The following is a 27,210-nucleotide window of genomic DNA, read 5'->3' as shown; positions in this document are numbered from 1 at the left end:
ACGACTTGTGCACAAGTCCTAATTTATATTTTCTATGTATTATTTGTTTTACAATTAAGTCCTTTGCTACTTTTTTCTCCAATATATAATTGATAGGTTTCAAATGAGGTGCCCCATGTGGTTCTGGGACGATCTATGTATGAAAAGAATTGGAACCACTGCCTTACCCTTGCATGATCGTAAGAGGCGACTAATAGGGTCTTAACATTTGGTTTTGCTGTAACTCTGTGATTCCAGCAGGTATGCAAATTTTGATTCCATACCTCATGTTTTTATTTCGATGTAAATGAGATGTGAAACCAAAATTTGTAGTCCTGTTTGGCGCCACATAACCTATACTGTGTTGGTGCGCCTAAAACCCAAATAAATAAATAAATAAATAAATATTCAAATGAGGTAGCATTTTCTTGTTACATTTATCACACCGCTATCATAACCAAGGTCATAGATTGTTCAAGAAATCGTTCCATACCATCTTTGTCTGGTTGGGCTGTTTTTTGTTTGTGTTTAGATGATAAGTAAATATTGAAAACAATACGAAAAACAACAAAAGATTTTTTTAATTAGTTTTGAAACCTTCTGTCTTTTACTTTCAATATTCATTGTTTTCCATATAGCATAAAATTTGGCACATATTTAATTCAAAAGAGTGTTTAATGAAATTAACAAAAGTGATAAAATCAGGAAAAGTTTTGTGTAAGATATCTAGTTATTCCAGGAAGACATTTTTATGTACTTATATTAGCTGAGTAGTTCTTCAGCACCACTGGATTCGTTACCTTTAAGTTAACAAGTATAATATTTATTATGTTATTTTATAGATACTGTTTATCCTTTCTGTTGATATCCTTGTTGTATCGCCATTGCTTGTGCGTACTTAAATTGTACTGGTGCTGCCGGGTATACAGGACCGTACTTAGAAGGCGCACTGTGGAGCTTGGAAACACCGGCCGCAGGATGGTACACGTACCTCGGCGCAGCAGCATTCTTTGGATACCCTCCTAGCGCGTGAGCGTAGTGCGCAGGGTAAGCAGGTCCTGGGAAGCCGCGAGGTCCATTTGTCCCAGGCGGGCCTTGGTCACCCCTTGTACCTTTAGATCCTGGAACTCCGTCGCCACCTTGTTGTCCAACCGGTCCTTGGTATCCCTTTGGTCCCTGTGAGCCAGGTTTTCCCGTAACTCCATATGCGCCTTCAATACCTTGAACTCCTTCTTGTCCCGGCGCCCCGGTAAATCCCTTATGTCCTTTCTGGCCTGGATATCCAAAGGCGCCAATAAAGCCTGGGTGTCCGCGGTTACCTTTCTGTCCGACAAGTCCGTCCTGTCCAGGTGGACCTTGCAAACCTTCACTTCCCCAGTCACCTCTAATGCCAGGAAATCCTGTAAATCCCATTTCTCCCTTAGGCCCGGGCTGACCAGGCTCTCCGGGTGGACCAACAACTCCTGGCATACCATAGGAGCCAGGAGGCCCTCTTGTACCGGTAGACCCTTTCTGTCCCTTATCTCCCCGAATACCACGGGGTCCTTCACGCCCATTTCGTCCAGGCTGGCCTGGGGGTCCTGAATATAGATTATGTCAAATATATGTTATTAGATATATTTATAAAAACGTTTATAGATTGGTATGTCTTGTGATTTGTACAGTACTGTCATATTGAAAAAGATTGACGATTTTTGAAGATTTCGCCGCTATTGCAACATATGTGAAACAGTATAGAATCTCGATCTGGCAAAAAATATTATTAGTTTTGATAATAATCTTAAGGTAGTTCCTAACGTTTGATAAACCGGAAGTCATGGCGCATTTCTTTTATCTGGATAACGTAGATTAATACCTGGAACTTGCATGTGTATTTATTAAAACGATAATAATTAATTTCTTTCTAAATATAAAATAAGCACACAGGCTTATTTTTTATATTTAACCATATTTTACACTGTTGCCTTACAACTGTGAAAGTTGCATTAGAATCTACAGAGTTGAATTTTTTTTTTTCGCCACAATATCATCAGTTTTGTGCTATTTCCCATAAATTCCAATCATAGAAACTTGATTGTGGTAAAAAATATTCAGATCAGTCTAAACACGACCCTCTCTTGCTTTTATTGACTAAGTTATATCTGTCTTGTTTGTAGCTAAACGAACGGCAGAAATATTATCAAATTTAGTATATTTCCAAATTGCTTTACTGCTAAATGTTTAAAAGTATGTATTGTTTGATTCCGTGCTACATTTAAGATTTTAAAAGGACGATGTAATTTTTACTTTACCCCAATTGTCAAAATAGCAAGTTTGGTCGTTGTCTTGACTTACTATATTAGGAAATCGATGTCAGTTTAGTATATGTACTTTTCAGTCCAGGAGGTCCTACCATGATATTTATGTCGGTATAGTATACTTACCCTTCTGTCCAGGAAGCCTTACTATTAGATCTGTGTCAATAAATATATGCACATTTAGGCCCGGGAAGCGTTGCTAGCAAGTGTATTCAGTATATAGTGAACGTACGTCTAGGTGCAATAAGCCCTGACAGCAAGTGTATGTCAGTATAGTATATATACCTTCAGAAAGTCCTACAAACAAGTCTGTCTCAGTATACTACGTATACCGTTAAATCAAGAAAGCCTGGCAAGCAAGTCTATGTCGGTATAGTACACGTACCTTTCGGTCCAGGAAGTCACAGTAGCAAGTTTATGTCAGTATATTACATGTACCTTTAGGTGTAGGAAGCGCTACCAGCAAGTCTATGCCAGTATAGTACACGTACCTTTCGATCCAGGAAGCCATAGTAGCAAGTTTATATCAGTATAGTACATGTACCTACCTTTACGTCTAGAAACCTCTATCAGCAAGTCTATGCCAGTATAACAACGTACCTTTCGGTCCAGGAAGACATAGTAGCAAGTGTATGTCAGTATATTACATGTACCATTAAGTATAGAAAGCCCTACCAGCAAGTCTATGCCGGTATAGTACATGTACCTTTAGGTCCAGGTAACCTACTAGCATGTCTATACCGGTACAGTATAGGAATCTTTAGTTTAAAAAGGCCCTACTTATAGCCGCCACATAAAATATGAGGATTTAAGACGCAGCAAACTCATACACTATTTAAAAGTTAAGTTAATTTCTGTGAGCTATATCATCTACGTAGCACAAAAATGAAAGAAGACAGGATGCAGGAGATTACTCAAGTTTCTGTTTTACTAACAACAGTTTAACTCTAGCTATTTTCATATCATCAGGTACCCACATTTCTAAGATTGATTTATTTACAGAAAGTAATTGACAATTTTTGGAAAAAATCTTCGATCAAAAATCTTAACCGATTCTTTTTTATGAACTTTAACTCCTCAGTTCCTTGCAGACACATAACTCTAACACAATAAATGTTCCTTGAAATCCAGAAGGCCTAACTAGTAAGTCCCACTGGTCCTCCTAACAAGTCTATGTCAGTATTGTACATGTACTTTAAGGTCCCGGGGTCTAACAAGGAAGTCTATGTCAGTATATTATATACCTTTAGGTCCCGTAGGACCTCGTAACAAATCTATGTCAGTATATCAGATACCTTTAGGTCCCGTAGGACCTCGTAACAAACCTATTCTTTTTTATGAACTTTAACTCCTCAGTTCCTTGCAGACACATAACTCTAACACAATAAATGTTCCTTGAAATCCAGAAGGCCTAACTAGTAAGTCCCACTGGTCCTCCTAACAAGTCTATGTCAGTATTGTACATGTACTTTAAGGTCCCGGGGTCTAACAAGGAAGTCTATGTCAGTATATTATATACCTTTAGGTCCCGTAGGACCTCGTAACAAATCTATGTCAGTATATCATATACCTTTAGGTCCCGTAGGACCTCGTAACAAATCTATGTCAGTATATTATATACCTTTAGGTCCCGTAGGACCTCGTAACAAATCTATGTCAGTATATTATATACCTTTAGGTCCCGTAGGACCTCGTAACAAATCTATGTCTGTATATTATATACCTTTAGGTCCAGGGGCTCCTACTGGGATCTTATCAGTTGGTACAATTTTCCCAGCAAGTACAGGTTGTGCTGCTGCCATCTTCATGCCAGGGCCTGGATGGAACAACACATGACGCTTCTGGCGGTTGTACAATTCAGCTGAAATTAAAATATGTCAATATATAAATCGTGAAAGAATCTTGTTTGTTCAAGTTCATTAGAACAAGACAAAATTTCTTACTAGTTAAAATGCTTTCAAACTGTAGTGGTGTCCGCATGTTTTAAATTATCATTTGTATCAATTTCTATCGTTTTTTTTTTAAATATTTTAGTACATTCAGTATCATGCCTTTCAGATATGTACATATGAGAAATTTGATACTACACCATAACATTGAGATAAGATGTGCTTATTAATTAGTTCAATTCTTTCAGGCATTGATCACAGTACTATTTTGAAATAAACTTCTTTAGCTGCAGCTTTCCATGCAATCCTATGAAATCTTGTGGAAAATGGCGTTTAGACATCAAGACAACGACGTTTCACAGGCAGATCGATAAGTAACTGTTTCAAGATAGTTTCCTACTGAAAGAACATGTTATGATTAAAGTTTGTCATACTTAGATCTAATTGTCATTCTGTATATCACTTAACAAATTATCTTAGAAAGCATCTCAGTAAACGCATTGTTTTATTTCAAAAATATTTCTGAAATTGAATATAATTATACTGTATACATGTATACATTTATACTATAAATGATTTACTCGATCACCCAAACATAAAATATACTTTGAAAAAATATTTCTATCAGCAGAAAATGATAGAAAAATATTTTACGTTCATGTAACACAGAAACGTTTTCCTGTACAAGCTGTAATAAATTTTAGGTTTTACTTATAAACTGAAACGATGTACTTAGACTTTTATCAGTTTATAAAAAAAAGCAATAAATAAAGATTTTTCACCCAACATTAAATTTGCTAGTCAGAACGGATGTGATAACCAATCATTAACGGCAAGCAATTGATGGTAAAAAGCATATTTTGAATAAAATTGCTTTGTACAATATTGAAACCTTGTCGATAAAGAAAAACAAATACTGGGAACCTAACAATTATTTTTACCTTTACGTATCTGAATTAGAGCTCGCTTTCTATATGAAATACATCTATCGTTGTCGTAAATAGAGAAGCGTGGTCGAAAGTAGAAAAAAAATGGTTCGAATCCATGCCGGACGATTTAGCGGTCGGCAACCTATCCATTTCGCATAATTTTGTATTCAAATCACTGCATTTTATAAGAGTTAGTGACTTGTATTAATTACATGGTTTCTAATTAAAGACATTGTATTAATTAAAAGTACTTACACATCTCCAGACGTTCCTGTTTCATTTCTTCTGCAGCTCGTTCCAGGAGCTCAATGCGGGCCTGGGATTTGAACAGAATATCATGTTCATCATCCACTTGGCTCTGCAGGGTCCGAATATCCTCCCTTAACTTCTTGATCTGGTCCTGAACTTCCGTAGCACTCACAAAAACAACTAAAGACAAGAGAAAAAGCACGCGGCCTGCCATTGTTAATAAATATGTTTACTTTTTTCACAAAGCACTGCCAGCGTCTTGGCTGATACACTGGATATGAAATCTTATCTTCACAGACGATAAGAAATCGTTCAATAGAATATGGGAGGGACTTAGAGTAAACAATTAAGAAGGTGGAATTTCTGGAAAAGAATAATAATTTATGTTGTAGGCAAGAATTCAGGTAAGATCTATGTAGATATAAATAGACATGAGGACGGCAGTTTGGTAAACAAGGCGGAGCTACAACATGTGTGCGCTTGGTAAGACACGCCTTTCCAGCTGAAGAGAGTAACAGACCAGACAGAGTAATGTTATTAATTACGTATCTTCTGTTTATGACGGCAAAACATCAATTTACCAATTAATTTAGTTAAAAATTGACCTTCTAATTGTGAAAAGGGAGTTTTATTCCATCAGCGTGTTTTCTTTCTATCATGATTTTCTATTGGTATAATTTAAGTACGTGGTGTGTAAATATCATGCTGGTCTGCTTGCTTAGTTTCCCGCCGTAGAAACAATTCTGATGTTTTTAATATGTTTTCCACAATATAAAAAAATTATATAAGTGCATGATAAAAAATCAATTTAAAGTATACAAGAGAAAAAGCATTTGTATTGTGAGAAATAATTGTTTCACCTGGCAAGTACTGTTTTGTTATATTATCAAGATTCCTTGTGTCAAGGCGCTGCGACGAAATCGATGATATCCTGTCAAAATAAATATGAATGATGAAAAATCAAGCATTTATATGAAAAATAACGAAAAAGGTGTAACATTGTAAATGGATTTTGTGCATAGAAAAACATAGTAGTAGTTTTGACTATGTACCTGTAATTTGAATAACATTTTTCAGTTTACATCGTTTTAGTTTTATCGTCAAAGTAAATTTTACGTTCCCGGGCAAAGACCGGGCAGTCTACATTATGTTTTCCGCAAATCTGAAAGAATTTTGATTAAAATTCAAAAGAACATCATAAGAAAGGCATTCTGTATTGTGAAGAAAACATATTTCGCCACGCAAGTACTGTCTTTTATGTCTAATACAGATTAACAACTTGTGTTGTCGTTTCAGTGTATGTACTACTTTCCTGAGCAGGCAGTCAGTGAATGTTTGTTTTATAGTCAGAAGTTTCCGACAGGATATGCATTCAGGATACTTTTAAAAGCGCTAATAAGACATGTATGTCCTATTCGGCAGCGAAAAAGTACTATTACCCTTCTCCGAAAAGATTTAGTTTGCGTGTGTCAACTTGTCAAAGATGCCCTAAGTTTGATGACGGAGGGTAAATTAAACAAATGCATCATTCCACGACGATTGCCATCAACATAAAAATTAACTCTGTACGTTTGAAAGTATGTGATTCTTCTGCTGCTATTGTCAGTATCGGCGTTTACTCTTAAAGATATGGTTTTGGAACCCACAACAGAAAATTATTGCCTATTTATGCGATAGTTACTGTATGTTGAGTTTGTGTATTTTGATAGATAGAGTGAGAGTCTGAAAAGACTTAAACCCGGTCAATAGCTTTTAATTATGTAGAATAAAAACTGAAGCGTCGTTGGGCAGACCAGTAGACCATAGAACTAATTAAATAGTAATATTCCTGTGGGCAGGCGTAAATATCGCTTAGATTGAAAACTTTGCATATTTCACGTACGTGTACATAAACGTAAATCCCTCAAAACTGAACTTTACTCTGGTCTGGAGGCTGTCCGGTTTAGGGGGGTTCCAATGTATTTGTATTAGTTTGGCTTTTTTTCGAGTTGTGTCATTAAACATTGGTGTAAGATGAGCTTGAATTTTATGCTTCAATCAAAACCTATTGTTTAGACGGTTGTTTTATGCTTCAATCAAAACCTATTGTTTAGACGGTTGTTTTACCTATTGTTTAGACGGTTGTTTTTCAGGCGGCTCGTCAGCTTCTACAAAAAAGTTTTCAAAACGTTCTGACCCTGGTTATGAAAAGCATCTTACATTAGTTAGTACGATCTTTATGCAGGGACTTAACACAGTAACGACCTACTTACAGCTTGAAGTAGACGTAATAACGCTTAACACTATATTAAAACTATTTTTACAGATAGGCATTAAACCTATAGGTATTTAATTTGTGTAAAAGAAGTTGTTTAGTAAAAATCCAAGGAATTTTACTACAGTCTATTTTGTCCCGGTTTAGTGGACTCCCTTGATCTTCTTTTTAGATGTGTTATTAAACAACTAAAAGCATTTAACATTTCTAGAAAATAGAATAGCAGTTTCTAATCTAAATAGTCATTTAGTTTATAAATGAAATAACAAAAACGCATATTTTAAATTAAAACGATATAATGATGTTTACAAGTAAACGAAGCTGAATTGGAGATTCATTTAACTTGGCATATTTATCTAGCAACAAGCGATAAATGATATACAGAATAAAAGAAGTCTACTTTATTCATATTGGATTTCAGCTTTTTTGTATGAACTTGATTAAAAACATCTCAACCTGATAAGCAAACACGTTCTGGTTTTGTACTCCGTAACTCAAGCTGTCTTAATTGTTAACGAAGCGTTTCTTTGAGGCAGCCCTTGCCAATTATCTGAAATAAGCACCTGGTTTATTCCGAAGAAGAATATGTAGTAATCATTTTGCTTAAAGAGCACAAACATTGATGCACAAAATGGATGTTTTGAACACCGCCTTTTAAAAATTTTCAATATCGGCTTCCCGATTGATAAAGCTTTGAGCAATACAGTATATAGGGACACTGTATTCAATGATTAATTTCAAATGTTTCTTTACATTTGTGAATGTTTTAGTAGATATGACAATATACATCAATTTCTCTTCTTCAGTTAAATGTAAAAATATTTATTCTAACTGAATATCTTCTTGAGCATATAGTGAAAATCACTAATATACACAAAAAAATCACTTTAGAGGCAAATAAATCATGTTTTCCCAAATAGAACAACTTATTAGCACATCTGTAGGTGTTCTGACCTTTATGATAACATATTTACAACTTTAAGTAGGTAAAAGCAATGTTAATCAAAAAACTAAAAACTGGCAGACTTCTTAATGCTCTATAGATGGATTTATACTCGGCGCGGTCCTTAGCAACGGAAGTAAAATTTCACTACACTCTACGTAGGGCAAAAGACATGACCGCACAATATAAACTACGTTAAAGTTATATCACATTTCAATCTGTTCGATCAATATGAGTCTGTTTTATAATAAACAAAGGAAAATATATGTAAATCTTTGCACATCCACAACTGCCTTGCTCAAAATGAGATACTCTAACTAATGCGTATTATAACTGATGATGAACAGGCAATACACTATTTTTCAGCGATATAGATCTTTCATCTCGACAAATTCAGGGTGAAATTGATATTTTCCCTTAGTTTAAAATGCTTATAAATGTTTGTATGGACATTTCTTAACACGATCTGAAAAAGCTTACAACCCGTCGCAATTAGCTTACATAGTAATATCATTAAAAGTTTAATTAATTGTAGTTCAAGTCTGGATTTTAAAAATTCAACAACTAAAGATTTTCGACGGGGTTACAGATTTATTCCAACTGATGTACCCATCCCCCCCCCACCCCTCCCCCCACACGCACACCCATAAAGTCCCCGCAGTCCCCCATGCTAAATTTAACAAAGACGGACTCCTTCCTTTGATTTTGTATCCAGTTACACCAAAATGGGGATCAATTTATTCCGTATTCAAATAAATAATAGATAATCTTGGGTAGCGGGGAGGGGTGTTCTACACTCTCATTCTTTATCTGTTGTTAAACCATGATCTATTTTTGCGGAATTAAAGTTTATTATAATTATTTTATTAATTTAAGGCTAATGATTACTGCGCACGGTACATTTTCAATTATATTAGGAATATGAAAATGATCAAGAATATAAACATTAGAGACATAATACGCATTTTCCTTAAATAAGTAAATTCCAGTAGTAATTAAAGTACTTGACTTGATCCAGATCTTACGAATTTAGATTTTTATTTCTATATAAAAATCGTTTTAAAGGGAAATTTCCATCAAAGTTCCAAAGGATATTCTTATATTTTTTACTTAAATTTTTAGATATCGTGTGATATGTTTATTTTTTATTTACGAAACAGCTCTGCCATGTGATATGATTAATCCGAGTGCGTACTAATTATGACATTGATGACCGAAGGGCATTAAAGTAAGTCACATCAAAAACATCTTATATGCTTCAGTAACAGTCTAATTAGGTAATATACTCGAAATTACAAACAAGGCCAATGTTATGGTCTTGATCACCAAGGTGATCTATTATTTTATCATGTCAGTTGCAAATAGTGACGTAATAATTTCCCGTATACTACTTAAAACAGCAACTTCAGTGCCAGTGAGCCGCGTCCCCTAAGCATTTATAATAGATGTCATTCAGAAAAATATAAACAATTATTTGAATAAAAAAAATCCTATGACAGATAACATTATTATTATTATTATACCAGATTTATACATGAAAGAAAATATGACATTTGCAAATGTAAGGAACAAGTTTTATTTATTTTGTGAGTGTATCTAGACCTGGGAATGCTTGTTCTTTTCTGACGAAAATAAGAATAAAGCCGGCTTCTCAGGTAAGATATGATTAATAACATATCTATCTTTAATCAATGCATTCTGTACAATAAATTGTGTGATGGCAAAACAATGCGTAATATAATGATGATTTTATATAGGTTTATTTTTTGTTGAGCGTTCTTTTGCCACCTGTAAAGAACGCATGCGCATTGAAATCAAAACATCCGGTAAAACATCAGGGCAACCAGAAGCGTTGTAAATCCGTCTTTTGCAACTTACGCGGTGTAACTTTACGGAACTGCATATACCAACAATGGACAATTCAATCCAGGGATATTAAATGATAACGTTTAGAATAATACGAACAAGGAAACAGAATAGAGTAGAATCGATCAGAATAGTAGAGAACACCTAGCTGTTAAGGAAAATACAGCCATGGGGTTTGAGGGCAATATGAATAAACATGAATTAGTTAAATATTGTTGGAGTATTTAAAACTATTGACGATAGGAGAAAAAAGTCAATAAGAGTCAGATTCTGGGGAAAAAAAGAGTGATATCTTAATAGCAATTTCGGCGAACAGTAAAAGTTGTGAGTAGGGAGGGACTGGGTACATTTATTTATATAAAAGATAGAACATGCATTCCACAGATCTACAAGGGAAAAATAACAGACAAGCAACAACATGCCTATTTTAGCGAGGAAAAATCAAGCTTGAAAACAAAACAAAAAATCAATAAAAAAATAAAAAGTAGACAGAACTATTTTTATAATTCAATGACATTTTCCAAAGGTTTATGATACACATATACCAATAGATTCATTAGTTAACACGTTTCCTTCTTTCCTCAATTTTTATGGGAAACCTTGCATTTTACAGCTATCTGACAATAGAAAAGATCAAGTCCAGTCAAAATTGGTAATCTTACTAACATGCATGTCTACTTAAAGGCGTACGGTGAATTCGGGGCGGAAGTTATCTGCCTAGCATTTTTATTGCAAATGTCTATGTGAGGTACAGTATTGCTTAGTTCATTACTTTTTATCATGTTTTTAAAGAGAAAACATTTAGGCATGTAAAGTGACATAAAACTACTGTTATATAGATTAGAGCATGTAAACAAAAATAAATATATTTATTATTAAATCTATATACATGTATATATTCCTTTCCATTGGAAGTCACATGATCATTGATAAAAAGCCGTATTGACTCGAAGGCGGAGCCAAAAACATATATTGACCCCCAGCTGTGACGTCATCACGGTTTGACGTCAAAACAATGCGACGTCGTACACAATTTAGTGCGAAAAATGACCAAAGGCTGCAGATATTTGTATTCAATTTCAATACTTATTTAAGTAGGCTGGATTTAATAATAAAACAATTGTCAATTGGTGCCTTTTAGGTTCGGTCGATATATGGATTTATCGACCTGATAAAAGCGATATCAACCTCACCAAAAGGCAATAATTGTATAGTATCTTTATGTTAGTCTCGTTTTTATCAAGGAGAAAAATTTCTTTACATGTTTTGTTTTTGTTTATTTTTTCGAAATATGTGTCGGAATTGAAGTTTCAAAAGAAAAGGAAAGCAATTTATCTAAATGTATTCATTTTTGATACATAAAAACACGACTTCTGTAACATCATAAACTAACATAATGCTTTTACATTTTTTTTTACTGAAATGTTGTATGTTTTTACAGAAATAATATTTCTGTATGAATCTATTATTTATTTGTTTTGTTGGGTTTAATGTCGCACCGACACAATTATAGGTCATATGGTGACTTCCAAACTTTGGTGAAAGAAGACCCCAGGTGCCCTTCCGTGCATTATTTCATCACAAGCGGGCACCTTGGTAGAACCACCGACCATCCGTAAGCCAGCTGGATGGCTTCCTCACATGAAGTATTCAACGGCCCCAGTGAGGCTCGAACCCCATTGATGTATGAATCTATTAAGCAATTGGATTTATAACGAAAATGGCCAGAGCAAATTTAAGTAAAATGCAGGTTGTATTGCTTTCTAATGGATGATATGCGAGCTTAAGTATTTCAATGTAATGCCAAAATTAATGCAAATCCTTCTGCTAATGTAAGGGAGACAATCCAATCAGAGGGAACTGCTTTAGGTTAAAGGTCAGTAATTCAAATCCTTCTTTGTTTCATATAAAAAACGACAACTTCAGGTCGTCTTCACGTATCTTTAGAGAACATCACTTTTTCCTACACCTATTTTTCATAAAAGTTCTATCACAAATTAACGAAAAAATGAAAAGAAAATAGGGGGTGATGTAGTTCCTAGTGAAATGCCAGTCAGTTGTGGTCTGCTACCCTAAAAATGGCGCATATTTGCTCTCGTCCGCGCAATAAACACCTACTTCCGATTTCGATCTGCAACACTTGCCATGTGGGGTGTATGAACAAGAAAACCGTCTCATTTCATGCACAATGTATTCTAGTAGTAAAAAATGGTGATTAAAGCACTCGTTCTACACGAATTTGCGCAAAAAATGGGAAAATTAGGATCTATTTATTATGGACTTCTTTCGATACACCACGGAAGCACATTTTCGACCGAATTACTGACCTTATCCCTATAAGAAATGTTTCTTATCAAATTTCACACCATTTTCATCTCTGTTTTCAAGAAAGATGTAATACCAAACATACTGCCAAGTTTCATTGTGAAATTTCGAGATTTAAGAGAAATATAGACATTTAATAGAAGCCACCCCCTACCCATTTACTGGGCTAAAATTTGGCCCTATGGTCCTTTTATTGTATATTTTGGTAAAAGTGTCACTTGTTTGCATTATTTTTCAGTGGGATTCTGAAATATCATTCATTCCGTCATGAATAAGACCTGGAAGGATGCATTTTGTGCATTTTCTGACATTCTAGAGACAAAATATTGCATTTTTAATCCCAGAAATCACTGCTGAAATAGGCGCATCTACGCAAAATATGGTCAAAATTCAATTTTTTTCAGATTTCATTATTATTTTGCATTGGAAACACTCTTTTATATCATATACAACCGATTGAAGACTTTTAAGACTAATTTCGATGTGTTTCGAGAAAAGTCTTATTTCAGCTCTTATAGGTTAAAGGTCAGTAATTCAAATCCTTCTTTGTTTCATATAAAAAAACGACAACTTCAGGTCGTCTTCACGTATCTTTAGAGAACATCACTTTTTCCTACACCTATTTTTCATAAAAGTTCTATCACAAATTAACGAAAAAATGAAAAGAAAATGGGGGGTTATGTAGTCCCTAGTGAAATGCCAGTCAGTTGTGGTCTGCTACCCTAAAAATGGCGCATATTTGCTCTCGTCCGCGCAATAAACACCTACTTCCGGTTTCGATCTGCAACACTTGCCATGTGGGGTGTATGAACAAGAAAACCGTCTCATTTCATGCACAATGTATTCTAGTAGTGAAAAATGGTGATTAAAGCACTCGTTCTACACGAATTTGCGCAAAAAATGGGAAAATTAGGATCTATTTATTATGGAATTCTTTCGACTACACCACGGAAGCACATTTTCGACCGAATTACTGACCTTATCCCTTTAACACAATCGATAATCAAGGGTGAGAATACTCGATATTCTCATTATAAGCTGGCCATCAATATGTTTACAGCACTTTATATGTATCAAACTGCCTTCATTCCTAAGTCTGAAGCATTTGCTCACATTTGTTCTGACTAGCAATTTATTGAAGAAAAAAAGACATATGCAAATAAGACACAGTTTTTATAAACACATGCACAAACACAAACACAAACACATAAACGTAATGTTTCAATATTCTATAACTAATAGCAGCACGAGGATCAGGGACTAACGAGAGTCCAATATTACAAAGGCGAGAGCCATGAGAAAAGGGCAATCGTGCATAAGATGAAAAGGGTGTGTAAAACTCTCATGAGGAACTGTAGAGTATTTCATAATCATATAACAACTGTTATTAAATGCAGTATTAATTTATGAATGTTTTACGTCAATGGTTAACTTACTTCTCAATTGGTTATGTCATTGAAAAACAATGTTTTAATAAAGATATAAGCCTCAAACGATCAAATATGTACGAGGGTCCTCCAAAAAGTTCTGTCATTGGGTTTTATCAAAATTAGTTTTATTACAAACCTTCAAGGTATTCCCCCTTCACCGAAACACATTTTTGTAACCTTTTTACCCAATCGCGAAAAGCAGATGATAAATAGTCCTCTTTTGGTATCTTTTGGAGACATTGATAAATGTGGCTTGCAAGAGAACTTCTGGACTTATATTTCTTTCCAGAAAGGATTTTCTTAAGCCTTGGAAATAAAAAAAGTCACAGGGACTCAGGTCTGGTGGTTTACAACTCCAACCTTTTCAGAAGCCAGAAATGACTTAACAACATCGCACTTGCTGGAGGAGGCGTTGTCGTATATAAGATGGACTCCTAACCATCCTTTGCTTGGACGTTTCTTATTGTAGAACTCATTCACTTTCTTCAGTACAGAGTTCTCGTAGAATCTTCCAGTGACTGTAGGACCAGATGAACAAGGCAATTGAACGACTGGCCCACTAGAATTGAAGAAAATTGCGTACAATATCTTTTTCGAACTTATGGTTCTCTTGACATTATAGGGGCGGTTTTGATCTTTTCGCTTCCATTGCTTATTATCAGCCCTTCTCTGTGGCTCAGTCATGTGCACCCAGGAAATGGCCTGGGGTCCATATTTACCACACAATTCATCATAATTATATCTGCATTGAATCTATATAAAAAAAATCTGGAAAGTAGATCTCTCGGAAGCACCGAGAACAAGGCAAATAGTGAAAATTGCAGACTCGGTTTGATTGAGTCTGTTCATGGGCAGTAATGGAAAAAAGCAACACTGCCCACGCCCCCTAGCACCGGCATAAGCAGTATTCAATCTTCAAATCTAAATGAGTTGAAATCAAGCCTAATGCGACATTTAATATAGCTACGAGTCCATTTTACAATGTCTCAAATAAATTGGTCAGTGTATATGACTGCATGTATTTCAATTTGAGACCTTCGGTCTCGGTCACAAACAATCCCGCGGGCTTCTACAGACGTTAATACACAAAGAAAACGTGTATTATCGCTACATAGATACTCAAGTTCAATAACTTTTATATTAATAGAACACAGTTGCCTAATGTAGTGAATTATGTCTTCAATACATGTGTATTAGAAATGCTAGAGGGCGTGAGGAGTGTTGCACTTTCCATTATCTCTCATGAAAAGGCTCAATCAAGCCGAGTTTTCTATTCTTTTGCTTGGCTACATTTCTTCTTATAAATTCAGTTTCATACCAATTACATTTAAATCTGTATAAATCAACAAATTTACCCATACTAAATCTTATTTATTTATTTATTTTGTTGGGTTTAACGTCGCACCGACACAATTATAGGCCATATGGCCTCTTCAAAGCTTTGACAGTGGAGGGAAGACCCCAGGTGCCCTTCCGTGCAATATTTCATCACGAGCGGGCACCTGGGTAGAAAGAACCACCGACCTTCCGTAAGCCAGCTGGATGGCTTCCTCACATGAAGTATTCAACGCACCGAGTGAGGCTCGAACCCACATCGATGAGGGGCAAGTGATTTGAAGTCAGCGACCATAACCACTCGGCTACGGAGGCCCCCATACTAAGCCTTAATTATTAAGTATTAGATTTGAAATGTTGTTAAAGATGAGTCTGAGCAATCGCCAAAACTTTTTCTGTAAGTTAAGAAATGCGTTACAGGTCCTATGTAGATGTCTTCAAACTAAAATATAACTTTTGTAGACAACTTTCCCCACACAGTAACCACTACAGTGAAAACCAGTGACCTTCTGGCAAAGTCATGGGTGAAATAAGTCCCGTCAAGCCCAGTCCATTTCAGCAAAAATCTGCAACAAGATATATTTTTGATAGAAAATGTATGATATATGTGACAAAAGACGAATCAAACCTCGATATTTTGAAAGAATGTCAAGGGCAAATTGATATGCATGCGTGTAATGCGAACTGCAGCGATCTTGATAACACCTGTACATGTAAAAGAGGTGCTAACGAAAGACTTAAACCTGCCTGCTTTGATTGACTGAGTAATTTAGTAAAGATAAGTCATGGATCTATATCTTAGAAATACCTGAGTATTCCTTTAAAGAAACTGGTAAAACTACACCATTCATATAATGACTCATTCGCTAGAACTCTAAAGACTCTATTAGGAACTTCTGGCTTTACTTATATCTGAGAAGTTTTGGAGTTATTCTTATGCTTGAGATCCCAAAGTTAACCTCATTTACTGACTCCGTAATGGTATTGTCAAAAATTATGTAGAGTATTTTCGTGGTAGTTTTCAGCCATCTTTGAAATTATTTCTTTAAACTGTCAATCTTGACTTTATGTATTGGTATTTGTATTGTTATAAAACTCTCATTATATCATTGTTAGCATAAAAGCAACATTTTCCTGGTAAAACGTTTGTAACATTTCGAAAAAGTATTGAGTATTTTCCATGGGCAAGAACTGTACGAATGGAAAACATTTTTGGATAATACATAATTCAAGATTTCTTAAAAGCATAAAACTTCCTGCTACTACCTTGGATCTATACTTCATAGCTAACTCTTACACGATAAAGTCGGAACTCCTGTTACGGGTTTGATAGACCAAGTACTTCGTTAAATCATTGCAGGCTACTAGTATTTTCTAACATATAGTTTTCGTTGTTAGATTAACTTTCTTTGTCCAAAAGTTAAAGGATTTTTAATGTTTTATCTTCAGTGTTTGCAGGTCACAAACAGGTAAATAGTTTTCCCTATATATTCAATATAAAACTGACATTTTTTAAAGAGCTACCAAACATAGCTAGACCCATTTCAGAGAACAAATCCTTACCTCATTTTAAAGAGTTATGATAAAACTGATATAGCATGAAGAGAAAAGTAGGGGTCATGTGTCTTCTAAGAGAGATTTCTCTTGTCACATTTGCTTACTGTAAAATCACATCAAAATCACACTGCTGTGACCTGGAAGTACTACTCATACTAAAATTGAGCTTCACTTCACCAAATACAACCTGCTCTCCCATTTTTCCTACCAAAATGTCAAAAATACATCCGCAATGAAATTTAAACAGAAACTTGCTTTAATTTAGACCTCTGTTGCCATGCCAATTGAAAAATTAGTGTTCAAAAACCTGTCCGCCATTACGCTCCCACGCTGGTTCCTTTACTATAGTTAGGCCTGCAGTGACCATCTCTGAAAGATATCAGTTCCTTCAAACTCTTTTTTGAGTTATTCTTCAAAGAAATGCTTCAGATGTATGTCTTTTTTGAATATTAATTGTCTCCACTAGAAGGTTTAAAAGCCTTTATTTCAGTCTTTATTTTGTAATTTAATTTAGTTTGTACTAAAAACTGTAGTAATTTATTGTGCAGAATCAGTATGACATGAATTACCGTTTATATAAACAATACTTTAATTTTGAGTAGAACTTAACTGATTGCCCTTGTTAAATACCTTTGCAACTTTCCTATAGATAAAGACAAATTTTCTAAATATAAAAAAAATGTTTGGTTTTTGTCATCTTTGTCCTCAAAATGTATTTGGAGATGAATTTCACTAGTTACTTTTTGAATGATAGAAAGAAAATTTACAGTCATTTTATTCAAAGAATCAAGGAACCCTAAAAATTCGCTTATGAATAGCAATGATAAACTAGTTCTTGTAAAATTAACCTCCATTTTCTCACAACAGTAGGGTATATGATATAACATAAAATCTCTGAACCTGTGTGTTGGTCAAGGTGCATATATTTATGTTAATGTAAAGATTCGGATGAGATATTTTCTCAGTATTCAGTGTGCAATTTTCACCAAAATTTAATGTACATATAAAATGATAGTTGTGCCTGTTACGGTTTACGTTTTACTTTGTTATATGTTAATTACTTTATGCTACATAACGAGTCTTGGCTAAATTAAACAAGTAGTTTTTCTGGTATTTTGTCAATGTATAGCTGCTCAATTTCCCCATGGGAGAGAAGATTGGGGCGTAAACATGTTTTGTTTTTTTTAAATGGAAATTATCTTCCAATTAAGTAAATGCTAGCTTTTTTCAGTAGAGAAGTAAAACGTATACTGAAAGTCTGTCTAGAGAATCTTCCGAATTCAACGTCTTTTTATCTCAGTCCTTTCTTATAAGATTCGAGGGAACTCCAATACAGTCAATACATATGTAAGATGGCAAAATTATTCTAATTTATTACCCTTGTTATATTATTATTAAATAGTCCACCCTCCTCAGGGAAAATCAGAATTCAACAGTATCATATAAATATGAAGGAAGCAGATGATATGATTTTGGGTTAAATATTATATTGGTAACAATGTCATATAGTTAGACATATTTCAAGGGGCATTAAATGTCAATTATCTAACGTGAATCGATTTAACTGCTAGATAAACAAAGAAACAGATGAAGCTATTTACATTTTGCGACAAACGACAGCTCTAATTTACCACGGTTCATCATTCAGGTGCTCAGATGCGTTTAATTGAGAGGACAAACAAAAACAACGGCCTTGCTTGTTTTCATTCTTAATGCTCAATGATATGTTTTGATAACAATTACGTGGACTTCATTTATCCCAGTAGTAATGAACCAGGTACCATGTTATAATTAACGTTGCTTACCGGTCCGCCCACCAACCGTTGTTTATCGCAAAAAATACATAGCTTGACATTCTTCTTTATTTCACTGGTAACCAAATCGAGTCATGACAGAATAATCACACATTTTTTTCAATTGTCCAATATAAATTAAAATGGTAGCAAAGCTGCTCATGCTCATGCTATTTTTCATAACTAAAATGCTTCTGTCACCACCTGTTTAGTTAATCGCCAAGTGTTTAGGACAGGGGAAACTGTTACAGAATAATAAAATCAGATTTCATTAAATTTATTCTTAACAGCTAAATTGGGTTAATAAAAACAAGGTTTATATAAGAATTTTATTATTTTATTTCATTTACGCCCACAGCACCGGCCTGACATATCACACGACTTTGGTGTTTAACATGAAATAAGAGAACAAAATAAAACCATAAATAAATGTAAAAGAGTGAAGCAAAGAATTGAAAATGAACATAAAATATACTAGTGAGAAACGTAAATTAGGATTAAATCATTTAGATGAATAAGCGTGTATAGTGTTAAAAAGTTGTAATAAAATAAAATTTGAAAATGGATGCAGATCATTGACAAAACTAAAGGAAAGTTTGAGAGAGCTCTGTGACACTATTATCATATAACAAAATCAGATAAAATAATGGAATCGAATAAAAGAGGTATATGTAACGGCAGATTTCATAATTAGTGATAAATTAAGATAAAGTACAGATACCAACCCGACCGGGCCGGATTAGCTGGAATAATTGCACGTGCTAATTAAAGTTCTAATTAACCCTTTTGATTATGTGTTTTTCCCATTGGTGCGGCAACAGCAGCGGCAACGTAGGGATAACCTGGGGCACCCCGCACACCTGGGCGACCTGGGAATCCGCGGTCTCCTTTATCTCCGGGAATACCTGGTGGCCCATATGGTCCCTGTGGTCCTGGATGACCTTGAGGTCCACGCATACCTGGAACGCCTGGAGGCCCTTGTTCTCCAGGCTCTCCTGGTGCTCCCTGACCACCTGGGGCCCCCTGAGATCCTGCGTCACCCTGGTCTCCCTTAACTCCTGGCAGTCCTGGTGGTCCGAACATTCCCTGTTCGCCTTTTGGTCCCTGTGGTCCGTCAAGCCCTGGTACACCTGGTGGTCCTTGTGGGCCCATGTCACCCTTCTCACCCGGGAATCCTGGGGCTCCAAACTCTCCGCGTTCACCTGCTGGTCCGACGGGTCCTTGTGGCCCCTGTTCACCTTGAAGACCCTGAGGTCCAGTTGGTCCTCGTGGACCGACTTCACCTCTGTCTCCACCCTCTCCCTGTACACCTGGTGCACCTGGGGGGCCGTCGATACCTGGGGCACCTGGCTCACCTAAAGTAAACAATAAGGTTTAAAACAATCCTTAGACCTAAGGACCACAGTTCAAAACGCGAAAAGGTTGCTATTGCATTATATTGCAATAAACAAAATATGAAAATACAGAAAACTTTAATTTAAGAAGTTTAATTGTTTAAAATAACATAATTTCTCAAATAAAAATGATTCTTGCATATATTAAAAAAGTCGTCATTATTTGCGGACAATATCAAATAAGTCAGTGGCTCCTGGCCTAGTACATTTTCTTAGAATTTCGTCAAAACAAAAACGAGGTAGTGAGCTCGTAACGGCAATCGGCATATTCCGTTCGATTACGTATCCGCCGAATGCGCATTCGGCATTCTTCGGTTATAAAAACATCAATTTATTGTTATGGCCGAAGGATGCCGAAATAACATACGAGAATACGAAATCATACGTAAATTGGCGAATTGTCACAACCTTTAAGTGAGGCATTTGCTCACTGAGCTGTCGCAAAGAGTTGTTGTTCTGTAACTCATTACTACTGAACAATATGTGTACAAATATTTGAGCCGTGTCATGGGAAAACCAACATAGTGGGTTTGCGACCAGCATGGATCCAGATCCGCGCAGTCTGGTCAGGATCCATGCTGTTCGCTTTCAAAGCCTATTGGAATTAGAGAAACTGTTAGCGAACAGCATGGATCCTGACCAGACTGCGCGGATGCGCAGGCTGGTCTGGATCCATGCTGGTCGCAAACCCACTATGTTGGTTTTCTCATGGCACGGCTCATTTGTTAATTACATTAATAAGCCTTTGTCAATGTTTATGTCTTCAAAGATACGTACGTACATTTTGAATTAGATTTGATTCATTGGCATTTGCTGCAAATATTGTTTCATTGTTATAACTTTTAATGTACATTTTATATACATATAGATACATTAAATAATCCTCATACCTGGATGCCCAGCTGGGCCTGGTGGTCCGGCAAGATAGTAGCTTCTCTTGTGCCTTACAACACCTAAAATAGAAAATCGGAAGTAATATGAAATACTTTCGAGGCTACTTTTTCAATTAATCATTAACTGAAGCTGTCTTTTATTTAATATTCTATGACTAGGTCTGTATGTCTTAAAGTGTTAACTTAAATCTGTTTTGACTTATGCAATATAAAAAGAACCGTCAATCATTTCTGCAGGTAATATTGAAATATGTACAACTATTGTCGCTATCTTAAAGAATATTGCAATCAAACGCATGTTTTTGCTTATCAAGAGCAAGTCTTTATTTATTTTTTTTGCTTGAAACATTTTATTTCTTTTTTACCTTTAGCCTGCTGGCGTTTGCGACCAGTGCAGACCAAGATCAGCCTGCACGTCCCTGCGGGCTGATCATGATCTGCACTGTTCGCTATTCAGTCAGTACAATTCCAGTGAACACCCCTTCGAATAATAAATGGTATTGTCCAAATTGAATGATGTCTCTGTCCTTTTTAGACACTTAGCAGGGTAAAGGTTCAACTCAGAAAAAAAAAAAAAGATTCGTACTAGTATAATTATTATTATTATCGATCACAATGAAAACAATTACATGTGTAAGTGTAAATCACTTCAGTTTACGAAGATAAGACTAATGTGTAAAAATCATGTCGTGTCTTTAAAATTAATTACCATACATCTAAGTTTAGTCTGGTTCAGTTTACTGTGATAATATTGTATTGCAATTTATTATATATAACTTGAATAATTACAGCACAAATGTTTATAAACTGTGCAAATTGGTCAGACTTCAAGTTTTCAAAAAGTATCTTTTCATTCTTTGATAAGTGCAAATTCCAAACTTGATTCAGTTTATATTACTATATTACTTTTAAAGAAATACACTTCCATTTCCTGAAATATTTTTCTCTGAACACTGCTGATAAAACAGTATTTTTATTCAAGGAAACTGTTCCGGTCAATTACTTCGACACTTCTGTCAGTTGGCAAACAGAATCATATTATCGGCTATTTCCTGTATGTTTGCTTACAAAGTATAATCGAATCTACAAGTCTGGCAAAACAAAATAAACCCGTTCTTTCTGTCTTTAAAGAAATACGCATCGCGACACTACAAGAGCTGTGTCAGTCAGTGTGACCTAGTTTATTTTTTTGTGAGAAAAAAGAAACATTAGAGTGCACTAAATAGGTTTTCATTTTAACTTTTGAGGTTGAAGTAATTCCAACATAAACTTTAGTAGTATGTAAGGAAACGAAAGAGAAAAGGGTCCTAAAAAATCAAGGCACATTTTTGATATATTGCATCTGAAATTCTGAAGTCAAGTCTACATCTAATACTCATTATTTGGACCTGTACTGTTCTTCTACTGGTAATCTACAGCATGAATGGGTTCTTTGGATATCAGTAAAAAGATATTTTAAGATCTTTGGCACTTACTGGTAGCCTACCTTACGTATTTTCCCATCTTTGTCATAAAGCGTTGGGGCTAGTGTCAAAATTCAGAACATATGTGTCAAAGTTTAGAACAGAATCTCTAACCAAATTTATACATACATATTTCTAAAACAGACTCATCCACATTTGAACTCCAAACATGTGTATCTCAAAGTCAGAAACAAGGGGAAAAACATTCATAGGGGATTTATGAAACAAAAAAGTATTCACAATGTTACTGTAAATGAATGGGGTACTTGATAATATCAGTATTGTCTAGAAATTCTTAAACAGTGACGAGAATTATTTATGCTTCTTGGACTGCTTTAGTATGCAATGAATGCGTGTGATTAAAGAAATGATACTATTATTTTGTTTAATTGATTATATTGAAGATAAATTTGCAATACTTTGTGAAATTAAAATCTAAAGGAAGCTGCCCTTAAATATCACCTAATCTTGGCTTGTGTTTCTTTTGAGGACTTCTTTCCTGTATTGTATACTTAACTAAAGATTATAAATCAGCAATATAACTTCATGTTGGAATTAGTTTGAGGTTCGGACATTTTGTCTAGTAATATAACCGGCCTAAAACCACATTCATGACAAGGTGTGGTAATGTTGATTGACGGAAGAATAATATTAAATACAAAATAGTGTTTAGTATGCTGGTTGTATGCTCATAGAGCACCAGTTGGCATTCTAACAGTATAGGAAATAAGTACGTGCATTATTTTTCAACAAACGACAATATTAGATTTTTTGTTGACCACTAATAACATGTGTCAATTGTAACTCATTTACGTTGAATATTTGGTTTCATACAGATGTAGTTTAAAAGTATTTTTTTGTAGATTTCCATTCCCTTTCATGTGCTAAATTTGCTTCTAATTTAAACAAAACAAACACACAAAAAAAAAAACGAAAAAGAAAAAAAAACAGATGTTTCTTGTTTTCAATGATGCAATTTAAAGAATTAAGATGTTCTTTTTAAATGTCATACAAAGACAAAAGTTCATACTCACATATCTATATTTTGTACTGTTAATGTGATATAAATGATATATGTTTCGAGCTTGTTGTAGATATGTATGCCAAGAATTTTTTTTTATAATTTTCCGTTTAAGCATTATTAAAGAATTGTGTTATAACTTTTGAACGTACGATTTATTCCTTTTATTTTATGTACGATTATATATCAATTTCAAGTATTTATCAAATGTATGTCTTTTATATTTTCCTACACTGGGAAATAGAATAATATTCCTTCAGTCAAACTACTCATTTGGTTTTTCTTTTCTAAAAACGGACAGACAGAAATTAACTGACAGAGACAAATCTCTCAATCGTTCGGACTGTAATATAATTTATCCCAGTCGAACTTTAGTGAGCACATCGAAAAGAAAGAAGCTTTTTTTCTGGGGATAGGGTATTACTATTGATATGCAATGTTCACAGATAATAACAGATCAATTTTTGACGATTAATTCTGTAAAAAAAAAAGGAAAAATTCAGAAAGTGACAACGAAACATTCAATAAAATTCCTGTCATCTATTACATACAATATATACGTATCTTATAATTTGGTTAATTTTTGAGAAAGGAATATATTTTTCCCAGGTTATACGAATACAGGACTTGCGCTTGAGATTCATACTTAATTTACTAATCATATTCTGTCGTTCATTTCGCACGAAATAAAAAACAACAACATTTACTATATCTCATATTTCCATTCCAGTTGTCAACTTTTTTTATAAATGAAACATTTTTGTTCTATTTACGTCATAAGTTTTTTTTTTATTTCATTTTATATTAACGATGCATGGTCATATCTGATGTAGAGCAAGCACAGTGGTCATCTCTTTTGACAAAATTTTACAATGGCATAATCACATAAAAATGTTATATATTATTCGTCTAAAATATTCACATTACATTAAAAATGCTATGTAACAAGGAGTTCGCGCAAAAGCTTCACATTACATTAAAAATGCTATGTAACAAGGAGTTCGCGCAAAAGCTTCACATTACATTAAAAATGCTATGTAACAAGGAGTTCGCGCAAAAGCTTCACATTACATTAAAATGCTATGTAACAAGGAGTTCGCGCAAAAGCTTCACATTACATTAAAATGCTATGTAAGAAGGAGTTCGCGCAAAAGCTTCACATTACATTAAAAATCCTATGTAAGAAGGAGTTCGCGCAAAAGCTTCACATTACATTAAAATGCTATGTAAGAAGGAGTTCGCGCAAAAGCTTCACATTACATTAAAAATGCTAGGTAACAAGGAGTTCGTGCAAAAGCTTCACATTACATTAAAAATGCTAGGTAACAAGGAGTTCGCGCAAAATGTTCACATTACATTAAAAATGCTAGGTAACAAGGAGTTCGCGCAAAAGCTTCACATTACATTAAAAATGCTAGGTAACAAGGAGTTCGCGCAAAAGGTTCACATTACATTAAAAATGCTAGGTAACAAGGAGTTCGCGCAAAAGCTTCACATTACATTAAAATGCTATGTAACAAGGAGTTCGCACAAAAGCTTCACATACATTAAAAATACTAGGTAACAAGAAGTTCGCGCAAAAGCGTATGTTCACAAGACGAGAGTGCAAACTAATTTGAAAAATTAAACTTAACTATCAAATTACTTTTTTTTCCGGGACACACACTTTTTAGGATATATTCTTTATTCGGTAATTGTTTACCAGTACCGTATTTAATAGAAATGCAGCCTCGTTCCATAGATAATGTAACCCGAACTATTCAAAAATTAATTGCACATTCCAGTCAATATCATTTCCATGTTCAAATATAACTGCAGTATTTTAATGATAAAATTATGTATGTAATAGAGACCGTACCATAGCTCTTCGCATACTTTGATTTTTCAAACTAAAGTGATTTTTACAAGTGCACCGGTTACGATAAAAATGTAAACAACGGACTCTGTCTATAAAACTTTGAAATGAATGAATGACAGTCGATCTTAGTCATAATACTGATTGACAGTGAATGCTAATGGCTCCATGTGTTGCAGAAAGGTATTTAGTTTGTAACTGTAATTTCCCATTAATTGAAATTCTCTCAAAACTGGTAAAATAATTACTTATATTTGGACAAATCTTATCGTCTTTGCCGTTCGGCAGCTGCAAAAAGGGCAAATATAAAATATTCAGTGTAAGTAATATTTCACTGGTACTGCCAGTTAGTAAGTTCATACTTTGAACAACACGTCAAAGAAATTTGGGCAGATTTGACCAATTATGACGTTGGCAGCATTAGATTATATTTTTTCTTTACACAAAAAATGCCGTTAGGTAACAAAGCGAATACGCCGATAATCCGGAGTTCACCGATTATTGTTCCAGTTCACTCAATGTAATCCAGCAATTAAACTGCATAGCTATTAGCTACTGCTGTTATAGGGAAGTGGTAGAGTGTCTGTCTTAGGTGTGAGAGGTCCTGGGTTCGAGTCCCAGTTAGAGCTTAACTATTTAGATTCTGCTAAAGCATACTTTTTCTGTTAATAGACTGTTCCAGATGTTCTAAATTTTTAGCACACAGTATCATGGATCAGTATTTAGCAATCCAGATCAAAGTTGAATGTTAAATCAAATGCACCCAATTAGAAAATATTGACTATATTATGTCCCTTTGATGTTTATGCTCTCCATGTTCAAGAAGAGTTACATGTCCTTGATCACAGTATTTTCGTTATCATGAAAATATTAAATGCTCATAACTCCGCACTTCTGGTTAAAATATTGTCTATATTTCTGTTTTTGAGAAATATATGGACATTTGTCTTCATTTAAAAGCTTTTTAACTTCAAACCTATGATTTGAAAAACTTAGGTACTATCTCTATATGTAATGACATCATTACTGTAACAAAAAGTACAACTATAAGGCTCTCACACTGTCAGAGCATGTTACTTTTAAGTTATATACACACACTTTTTCGTTGTTAGATATCGTTAAGTTTGCTTATAAAATTACAGGATGATATTAGATGCTTCATTGATAAACGGGTTTCAATTTTAGGATATCGATTTATTGTTTTATAGATATTGAATATCGGTAAACGCAAATGGGATTGATTTTTGTTTCTAGTTAAGTTTGCAATGATATTGAATATAGGAAAATAGTAATGAGTTGTCTAAGAAAATGTTACAGAAACTTGAAAACTGATTTATTTTTGTGGAATTGTCATTATGATTATTCGCGATAAAATGGAAAGAGAACTCTGCAACTTACATTGGTTTGTTTAAAGTAAACTCATGTTTTATATAAATTAGTAAAATAGTTGACTTACTGGTTAAGTAATAAAGAGAAAGACAAACTTTAAATCTCTTACCTTGTTCGTTTGGTTCAATATCGATTTCCAGTTGTGTTAATTTGTCCAAAAGTTTTTGCCTGAGTATTTGGTTTTCTGCCATCTGCGCCCGAAGTTCCTCTATTTGCTGCTCACAACCTCCCATGTCTGTTACCGACATAGCCAACGACCCAGTGGCCAGTGCCAAGAGGAGAAAACACTTGCCTGTCACCATTGTGGCACTGCAGAGTGTGTTACACAGACTGATGCTGTTCTGGCATA

General features: G+C 34.7%; 1 protein-coding gene across 1 annotated transcript; it reads right to left on the bottom strand.

Moving 5' to 3' along the window:
* Positions 1-542: 542 nt before the first annotated feature.
* LOC123564033 (collagen alpha-1(XXV) chain-like) lies at positions 543-27,210 on the bottom strand. Its single transcript, XM_053526053.1, has 6 exons — positions 26,971-27,210; positions 21,131-21,193; positions 19,629-20,201; positions 5,350-5,571; positions 4,000-4,137; positions 543-1,559 (listed from the first exon to the last, which is right to left on the bottom strand). The coding sequence occupies exons 1-6, from the start codon at positions 27,161-27,163 to the stop codon at positions 829-831; spliced, it is 1,920 nt and encodes a 639-aa protein (XP_053382028.1). The 5' UTR covers positions 27,164-27,210; the 3' UTR covers positions 543-828.

The sequence above is a fragment of the Mercenaria mercenaria genome, chromosome 2, assembly GCF_021730395.1.
Source record: "Mercenaria mercenaria strain notata chromosome 2, MADL_Memer_1, whole genome shotgun sequence".
In the NCBI taxonomy this organism is placed as follows: Eukaryota; Metazoa; Mollusca; class Bivalvia; order Venerida; family Veneridae; genus Mercenaria; species Mercenaria mercenaria.
The sequence above is the reverse complement of the archived record's forward strand: the minus strand, read 5'-3'. Positions and strand labels throughout refer to the sequence as shown.